This window comes from Solanum lycopersicum, chromosome 3 (genome assembly GCF_036512215.1).
Source record: "Solanum lycopersicum chromosome 3, SLM_r2.1".
Taxonomy (NCBI): Eukaryota; Viridiplantae; Streptophyta; class Magnoliopsida; order Solanales; family Solanaceae; genus Solanum; species Solanum lycopersicum.
The window spans coordinates 52,375,984-52,386,793 of NC_090802.1; the positions used below are offsets into that span (position 1 = coordinate 52,375,984).

General features: G+C 25.8%; 1 protein-coding gene across 1 annotated transcript; it reads right to left on the minus strand.

The window, feature by feature from the left end:
• Window positions 1-5,437: 5,437 nt before the first annotated feature.
• Window positions 5,438-6,760, minus strand: LOC101246699 (transcription factor MYB14-like). Its single transcript, XM_004235386.5, has 3 exons — window positions 6,468-6,760; window positions 6,075-6,204; window positions 5,438-5,984 (listed from the first exon to the last, which is right to left on the minus strand). Exons 1-3 carry the CDS (start codon window positions 6,661-6,663, stop codon window positions 5,516-5,518), a joined length of 795 nt encoding a protein of 264 aa, XP_004235434.2. The 5' UTR covers window positions 6,664-6,760; the 3' UTR covers window positions 5,438-5,515.
• Window positions 6,761-10,810: the final 4,050 nt, after the last annotated feature.

A 10,810-nucleotide genomic window follows, 5' to 3' on the forward strand; every position in this document is an offset into this window, starting at 1 on the left:
ACGCGTGATAAACAACAAACAACATGAACAAGTGTCAACAACATTAAAGTAAGCACGTATTAAGTCAACGGTATCAAGATCACACATGAGGACTCATGCCTCCAAACCAAACTATTTTGGGAGTTGAGTTCTTTGAGATTGAGTATCTTCCGTTAATTCAACATGTTTTTCCTTTAATATTTTCGTGTCGGAACGTGACACTCCGATCTTAGAATACCGTGTCGGAACGTGACATTCTGGTCCACGAATATCGTGTCGAAACATGACACTCCGATCCAAAAATACCGTGTCGGAACGTGACACTCTGATCCAATAATATCATTAATTTATCATTTAATATCACCATTTTTTCATTCGTTAATAATATTTTATTGAGCCTTCTTTATTCAAGGCATTACTTAAATAGAGATAGTTTAAGATTATACATTCCACGGTCTCGAGATTTCAGACCAATCACAAAACACACGACTAAGCCACACAATCACACAATCAAGTACATAGAAAATTTTATAATATTATCCAATGCATATCAATCACTATTAAGTGTTTACTTTCAAAGAGCACAAATCATAACCTACCTCCACCGAAGAAACGAAGTCAAACCAACTACTTCTTCAATGCTTTTCCTTTCCGCAATGCCTCCGAACATTGTACATCTATCAAGTATATATGCATATTTTATAAGTTAACGAGTTTATAAACACTCATATAATTTTTATGCCCAACCTAGACCCACACCTAATTTATAATAATATTTACTCAAGTTCAAACCTAAGGGTAAGTCTTAATTCCTCCCGTTAGCATAACTTTAAAGGAATTTAAATAATTTGATATACGTAACACTTAATTACCTATCTTAATGTCAAAACTTGATTTAAAATATAATACCTATATGAATTAGTAAATGATGAACCTTAAGCAGTGGCATACTATGGAACAATGGCAGAAGATTATTCCTATAGTCTTCTTATTTCCAAGAACCAACAATCCATAAATTAGTAATAAACATTATGCCCTCTCAATTCACAGAACCAACGAACATGCAACAACCATATGAGATTTCAACATGATTAATTTTAACTTTTTATCAAATTCACTTAATATAGTAATAATAACAAGATAACTAATAAAAATTAACATCAACCTTAACTAATTTACTACACTAGTTTATGCTCTGTAAAAGGAATAATCTGACATCCATACTTACTTGCCAATACCATTCATTATTGCCTCATCATTATCTAATCACTACCAATTACTAAGTTTTACACAATTTGACGTCAATAATTTATATGCTTTTATGTATTTCACTATAAGGGATCATATTATAACAAGGTAGGCATAGGATGATACTTCTAATAACAATTAAAGAAGTTTGCTTAATTATTTACCTGAGTCGTCATCCTCCTCTTCGAAGTTTGTACATTTCGCCGACTTAAAGAATATTCAATCCTACTTATTATATGACTAACTATAAATATGACAAAAGGGACCCCTTTTAATTTTAATGTTATTTCCTTTAATCATCAACTAAATAAATTATTTAAACTACCCCCTTAACCTAATAATTTTAGTTACGAATAGTTCAAAATATCCTTTTAAAATTTATCGAAAAAGTCATTTATGAAATAAAAAATTTTAGTACTTTAAACGATCAAATGGGTCGTTACAAATGAAAATTAATTAATGTTTTCCATTTGTTTGCTTGAATTTTCTTCGACTATCAGTTTATCTTAAGGTGGTAACTCATGTTGTTCAAAATTGAACTAATAATCTAATACGAAAAAAAGTTATTGATTTTTAATGATTTAGAGTTTTTTCTTAACGGGTTAATCGATAATTCAATAATAAATTAACTAATTATATTTATATCACTTAGTACATAAAGTCTTTGACTTATAATTTAGGAGAAAAAAATTCAAAATGTCCTTTATCTTTGAGTTAGCACTCAAAAGTCGTTATTGATTTTTCAAACGGAGCAGGCCTCACGTTTGCAATATTGATGCACTTTTGATCCTCTCACTAAGTTTTGTCTATTTTCAATATTTATCCATAATTTATGTATGAGATGTTCAATCGCCTTTTTATCTATTTTGTAGAAATAATAACTCCATGTGAAATCAGATGAGAAGAGAAACATTTGAGAGTTAATTATCTCCTATCCCAAAAGTTTTCACAATTACAGAAATCTCAGATTCTTTATTGTTCTCAACTACATAACTCAGTTATCCGATACACATAAAAGCTTCAGTTATCAAATTCTTACATTAAAAATATTTTCCTTAATTGTAAAATTTAAGAAAAATTTATTCTATGCTAAAAAAAATGTATTTAACTCTAATCCTTATTACTATAATTTAACATTGTACCTTCTATTTCTATTATTTTTTGAATACTATATTAGATTGCTACACGTTTGGACAATAGATTTTTTATAAAAAGATGAAAGTCGGATCGGGTATGATGGTGTCGAGATAGCCATGAATTTTTACGCTGCTGATCGAAAAAGACGATTGGATATGGAGTTTAGAAACCTTTGAAGCTCTTGTCATTCTTCTGCATTTGTTTATTTACTTTACTTTTTTTAAATTTTAGTTAGTGCTACAGTTTATTTCTTTTTTTATTATTGATAATCGATCCACTTTTAGAATTGATAGTTGTGCTATTTTTTAATTTTATTGATTAATACATTCTGATTGAACTTTTGTTTTTTTTAAAAAGAAAAAGAAATAAAAGATTTCATTTTGTATAATTAAAGTTTAAGTTTAATTTGCAGTCATTTATTTTGTTACGTATTTTAATTTTTTTATTTTTTCTAATCTATGAAATCTGGAAAAAGAAATATATCAAACTTCTCATCATTATTACAATTTATCAATTTTCATCTTTCTTTATTATTACTACCATTTGTTATTTTTATTTGAATTCTTTTTTCTACCTTCTATTTTTATAATAATCTAAAAAAAATGTATTTAGCTCTAATCCTTATTACCATAATTTAACAGTGTACCTTCTATTTCTATTATTTTTTAAAAATATATACATTTTATTATGTTTTTTATTCCATAAATATGTTCTCCTCATTAATTTTCTCTCAATTAATTTCATTTAATTTGTTGTAAAATGTTGAAGAAAATTAAAATATCTTATTTTTTTATCATTAATAAATATTATTAGTTAATTTTTCTAAAAGTTTTCTTTCCTTCTCCTAAATTATTTTCATTTATTAAAAAATAAGGAAAAATAACTTAAATACATAACTATAAGTTTAATATTCTCTAATTTTCCCTTCTTTTTTTAAATATTACATAGTTCCCTTTTTTTTAATTTTAGTAGAAGTTTAGAGATACATAGTCTTCTCTCTCCTATAACACACACTTTCCCATATCATGCCTATTTTTTCTCCACTAAAACACTCAATCTTCTGAATCACTTTTTGAATTTTTAATTATTAATTTTAATTAAAAATGTTTCACAACATTTAATATGAAATTTTGAATTTCAAAATTAAAAAAATTTGAAATTTCTGAAAATTGGATGCTTGTGCTCATGTGGTGCTTGGAAAAGACGTTTTCTCTCTCTCAATAAAGTCTGGATTTGATTGTGCCTTTGCCATGGGATTAGTACTTGTGCTTGATCAAATCCAAGTTGATGATTTTGCTGAAAATCGAGTCGATGCTGACCCAATTATCACAGAGATCCCAATTTTTCTTCTTAATTTTTCTCTATGAAAGAGTTTTAAATTATATATATTTGTTTATAGTTTTGAACTCTTTGAAAAATCAATCTGTTCCTTTTTTGTCTTTAATGTTAAAAAAAGAATCCTACTAACTGAATCTGATATCGTCTTTCTTCTTCTTAACCCAGCATCTGTTATTGGTTTCTTTTTTTCTTATTAATCCATTACTAGTTCTTCTTTTCTTCCTTTTTTTGTTTTGGTTAATTGTTCTATTACATCATAGTAATGGATCATATGATTCCTATGTATCAAGGGTTTTTGAAATTTTTTATCATGTATCAGTGATTAATTTCAATAACTGCGCCATCAAGTTTGCTTGCTGATACATTTTGAATCAGTGGGTATAGTGTTTTAGACGATGCATTGATACATGAAGTGTTTGTTGATACATTTTGAATCAGTGTGCTTGCTGGTACATTTTGAATCCATCAAGTGTGTATAGTGTTTTAGATGATGCATTGATACATTTTGAATCCATCAAGTGTGCTTGCTGATACATTTTAAATCAGTGTGTATAGTGTTTTAGACGATGCATTGATACATGAATTTGTTGTGTATCATAATGTTTTCTATGTATCATGCGGTTTTGAAAATTGTATTCAAAATAGACAATATAATCTTTGATATTCAAAATTTGAAATTAATATTCAATTACGTGCTAATTTAATGCTGATTAATGATCTCTTACCGTAAATTAAGCTATTTTAGTTAACAAGTTTAAATGTACTGTTTTTTCCCCATTTTTTTCTTAACAGTTTAAATTTATCATGTATCATTTACCATTATCACTAGAGTCTAAAGTATCACGGAACAAAAATTTTAAGGGATTTTTAGTAAATATTAAATTTGTCGGGACAGAGTGTAATTATTGAATTACACTATGGGATTCCTTAAATTTTTACAAAAAATAAAACACTTTTAAAATTATGATAACTCTCTATCACAATCATTTTTTAAAAAAAATTATCTTTTGTAATTTGTCATTTTTGTCAGAAATTTATTTATAACTTATTCTTTTTAATTTTTAAACTTCATTTTTTTTTTTGAGTGACGGGAGTTTAGTTTTTTTTTTTTGTTTGTTTTAAACACACACATAGAGAGAGAGAAACTACAAAATTAAACGGTAATAAGAGGAATATAAAGGAAAATAAATATTTAAAAAATATATTTTTATGTGTAGAAAAAGGATAGCTTTTGAATTTCTTATTTTTGGAAAATTATAACTGATCAATTATATATAATAAAATGTTAAAAAAACTAAAAAGTCACTTCTTTAATATAAGTTTTAATGATAGTTATTTTCATTACATTAACAACTTTTTATTTTTCTCATTCCTAAAGTAATTAATATTCATATTGATATTGGATATTATAGTCGTATAAATAAAGATAATCAAATTTTATAGAAATCATCACATTAATTTTTTTGTTGTTATTTTTTCGAGAGATATTGTTAGATTATGTGAAATCATCACATTGTTTTTTTTTTTTGCTGTTCTTTTTATGTTTATTATTTGCATATTTTAGTTTGACTCAAAAAAATAAGATGTAAATTATTAAAGTATGATCAACCCATGAAGTGGATGTCAGTAAAAACTCTAAAGATTAATGATGTATCAAAATTTATATATTATTCTTTGTCATAAAAATTCAAAGCCTAACGATTATATTGCAAGCACATCTTTATTTATACAATACTTAATAAAATTATTCATAACTTATCATTTCATATAATCGTGCGAAGCACAAATAGTAATATAGTATACATGAATGTTGTCAAAAAATAGCAAGATGTTGAGCATCCCAGAGTACATCAAACTGATGAAAAAAGTCTAAACCAGAAAGAGCACAAGGGTGAGGATACTCAAACTGGCAAAGATGACAACCAACATTACTATTTTTTTCAATTTCTGGGTTGCTCTCCAATATAACAGGCTCCTTAATTTCCATGTCATCCACAACTATATTATTAGAACAAACTATATCTCTCATTTCATTTTCTTCCCATGTAATAATGTTCGCATTAATCCCCTCCGATGAAAAATTACAAACATTAGTTGATGATTTATCCGCATAAATATTCGTCATCTCATTTTGATCTTTGTCTTTCTTCATTACTACTCTTTTAGTCCTTTTCATCGAGCCAACATTTTTCAAGCCCAATTGCTTTTTTAAGTGTGTGTGGAAGAAATTTTTTATTTCATTATCTGTTCTTCCTGGTAATCTTCCTGCAATAGCTGACCATCTAGACATAATAGTAATATATACATAAAGATTCGAATCATTCTAAGAAAAAACGAAATTAAAAGCTAGAAATTTATTTAAATTGTCTCACCTATTTCCTAGTTCTTGATATGTTTTGATGACGATTTCGACTTCTTCCATTGTAAAGGGTCCTCTCTTAACATCAGGGCGGAGATAATTCATCCATCTTAGTCTGCAACTTTTCCCCGTTCTTGAAAGCCCTATAATTAATTAAACATGTCCAAACACTAATTATTTGATGAAGTAATTAGAAAATGAAAGGTTATTATTAATATTGCAGATCGAGTTAGATTTCTCAAATATTCACTTTAAATTAGTTACAAAGTTATAGTAGTATCTAAGAAAGTCAAAGTTGTTTAATTTGTATGATAAACTTAGAATCAAGAAGAGATTAAACGTAATTTTTCTGAGACATAACTATTAGTTGAGTGATCATCTGATAATATTTGAAATGAAAACAAACCTGCAAATTTAGGCATATGGCTCCAATTCCAAATGCCAAATTTCATGATATAAGATTTCAATTTTTGGTCTTCCTCTGGAGACCATGCCCCCTTCTTCATGTTTGTACTTTGCTGCTGATGGAGTTGTACTCTTGGCATGATTGTAAACAAGTTCACTACTAATTCTATAGATTTTAGCCTTTGTTGTGGAAACATGAATTTATATTAAACCATTATGGAATTATTTAATGAAAGCCTTCTTTCCAAGAAAGCTGTAGAACTCAACCACTGCCACTACTTCATTATTGTTTCTATTTGGTCCTAGTGTTTTAAGTTATATATTTATAAATTTTGAAAATATCTTTAAATTAGATGTGAATTGTTAGTTTTATCTCCGTCATATTTGGATTATTGATGATATCGTTAAAAATATCCTTCACTTGATTAAGTGAACTTAAATACATCACCAATCTTATAACATTAGTGATATACACCCCTAAATTATCACCAAGTTTAGGGTATTTTCAACACTATTCTCAACTTTTTATTAAGAGTTCTACGCTCCTACAAGAAATTGAGACCACATGCTACGTCATGTAGCATATCAAAGGTGATCGAGGGTGTATCTAATTAGTTTATTTAGTCAAGTAGAGAGGTGTCTATAAAATTGTCAATAGTTTATGAACGAAACTAATAATTTGCGTCAAGTTCAGAAGCTTTTTCAATACTTATCTCTTATAATTTCAAAGATTACATGTTATTGTAACATTCTTAATATATGTAACTTATATAATCTTTAAAATGAGAGAGAATACTTGATATAATATGTCAGAGATAATCTAATGGTATAAAATTTCTTATGCTGACGATATAACTCTTAATTTTATGAAAATTCTTTGAAGGAGCAAGAGTTGAATTTTCTAGCGGTTGGCTGTTGAAGTATGAAAAGGAAAATGAATTCTTGCTTTCCCACTTATCAATTTGTCCAAATAATAATATTCCACACTATGAAACTTTTGTCATGTTTTTTTATCAATCTGTATACTTTATCCAAAATTTATAATAAGCGTCCTTACAAATCTTGAAAAAATATCACTTAATTTACTATACATACTAGACGATGGCAAGCATAGGGCTTATGGAAAATGAATTAGTGGTAAAAAATATTATAATTAAATTAATTTAAATTACAGTTCATGAATTATAATTTAATTAATTTAAATAATATTTGTTAAATTATAATTTAATTGATTCAAATAAGATTTGTTACCGTTCTATAGTTGTAAGTTCACGCCAATAACTTGATTAGTGTTAGATCTCTTATAGATAAATCGAACAGGTTCAAATTTTGATAGTATATATAAAAAATAGATTTTTTTAATGTTTTATATTGATAATTATTTATTTTTCAAATTATTTTTTAAGACTTAATAGTAAACATTAATTATTAGGAATAGTAAGATAAAATAGTTATGTCAATTATTATTTTTCTTAATAAATATGTGAAAACCAAATACAGTAAGTAAAAGTCGACAAACAAAATATTAAAAAGAGTTAAAAAGTAAATAAGTAAAAATATTCTTTTTGAAGAGTGTAAAAAAAATAAAATTAAAAACAAATAATATGAAATTACAACTAATGATAAAATATCACCAAAAATTTAAATACCATCAAGCACATATGTTACTACCACAAAATTAACTCTCTTCTATGATATTATTAAAAGCAGGAAGAAAAAAAAAATTAGAATGAAAGAAAGAATGTGTGTATTTATCAGGTGATGAACAATTCTGGATCATTTTACTATGCATGTGCACTAACATAAAAAATAATTTAATTATCATTAAATATATATTTTAAAAGGCAATTACATTCTGTTAATATCTCTAAAACTTATAAAAATATTATATTTAATGAAAATTAGTTAATATCAATAAAATTTTGATCACTCTTTATTTATAATATGTGTATTAATTGCCTACAAAAATTATTTTTAATACGATAGTGGTCAAACAAAAATAGCTATTTCCACTTGCTAATCTAGTTAAAGATGTCCATGGTGCTATTTGTAGTTTATATGTTTATATATATGCGTGAAAGTTAGATCCAAACACGTTTTCGTTAAAAACTACACTAAATAATAATAATAAATAAATATTATCTTATACGTAATACATCTAATGCACTTGCTTCTGTTTTTTAATGAATCCACTTGCTATGGTTGATCATAAATGCTTGAAGGACTCCTCAAGAATTAGAAATTCTAATTTTCTCTGGGCACCAAAAACAACTCATAGAAAGGTTGTCAAATAAATAAACAAAATATTATTTCATTATCTTAATTTATACGACATTATTTCAAATAAAAAAATTTAAAAGCAGAATAAATTATTTAAAATTGACACTTAAAATAAATTTTAAATATTTATATATCATATTAATATATATAAGAAGAAGCATAGTTGTGAGGATGACAACGGGCGCTGATGTCAGTTTGCTGACGTATACCTAAAAAAAATGTATTATATTATAATCAAATAAAGGGGAAGATTAAGTCAAGAAAAACTGACAAAGAAAGAAACAAGTGAGGTCCAGCTAATATTCCTAGGAAAGAATATCATAACGTTGCAATCAATTATTATTATTATTATTATTATTATTATTAAAATAAACATTATTATAATAAACACTACTATAATATTTATATAGCACGAGCTACATTGAACGACCTTAATGACTTCTCTTATCTTAATTAATCTGGGATTTATATGCTTCATTCTAATTTCAAGAAATACTATAGTTTTTGTTTTATGGAGTAATATTTATTTCGTTGAATCGTTCTTCAATTTGAATTTAATAATATCAGATTCCTTTCACACCTACATCATCGCATACTCCAAAGCTTCATATGATAGTCTCTTTTATTATTTATTTTATTATCGTTATATCGTCTTTTGCTTACTATCGTTATAATATTCAATTAATAATAATTAAATCTAACGAGTTAAGTTAACATGTGTATCTTTGAGCCCATATAAATTTTATTGTACTGCTTTTTTCTGGTAAACAATTACAACATGCCAATATTGTTTAATATTTCATATTAATATTTCTTTTTCAGGCAATAGCAAAAAAAATCTAATTTTTTTAAGGAAGTTAATTTTATTTATATATATAAGTTATTATATTAGTATTCATTGTATATTTGTTCAGAAGCTAATTAATTAAATAATTATTTAAAAAAACAAAAGAAATAACGTTTTCAAAATTATTATTGATAATAAAATCTGCGGTTAATATTTAAAATTAGGAATTAATTTTGATAAATTACTCCGAACTAAAAAGCATAGGACAATTAAATGGCCATCAACAAATTATTATGCGTATAAAGTCTCAAAGAATTTATTTGTTCTTCTTTTTATCTTTATCTCATTTAATTATTTTTTTCTCGTCTCTAATCTATGTATAAATATATGTTATTTACAATAATTAATACTTATTTTAAAACAGGAATGACAGTGAGGTGACTCACATTTACCTCTAAAAGTAATTACTAATCACTTAATCAGTAAGTATAATACTTCTCTCTGTTCACTATTATTTATCAGAACAAGATCAAGCAAAATCTATAAAAAAAAAAAATTAACATGAGATGCAATTTAATTAATATAATCTTACTATTGATTATTTTTAAAATGATAAATACTTTCTTAAAAAGATAAAAAATAACTTTTTTCATATTAAAATAGTTTTGTAACTTTAAAAACAATTTTTTTATATTAAAGACAGAATTGAAAAAAAAATTAATTATTTTTTAATTATTTAAATTAACAATTAATTTTAAACAACTTTTAATATACTTAACAAATAATAATGAACAGAGAAAATATATTATTATTTAATTCACATCGTTTAAACAGAAAAGGAAAACAAAATGATTTATTTTTCCTCCCTACGAAAAGAATGTTGAGAATTGTACTGTTCCTCGAGATTAAGGGCCCGTTTGGATGGGCTTAGTAAAAGCAGCTTTAAAAAGTACTTTTAAAAGTGCTGAAACTTATTTTTAAAATAAGCAGTTATGTGTTTGGATAAAAGTGCTGAAGTTGTTATGTCAAACGTGAAAAGGAAAAAATGGAAGAAAGAAATGTTAGAGTTATATGAGTAATTTGGAGATTGTACAAAAATAGTAAGCACAAAAAGATAAAAATGTGGTCAACTTAAAACAGCTTATAAGCTAAAAAAAAAAGCACCCCTACCCCAGCTTTTAACTTTTGGCTTAAAATAAGTTGTTTTGAGTATTGCCAAACAGTTAAATAAGTTAAAGACCAGCTTTTAAGTCAGTTTGATCAGCTTTTAAGCTGAG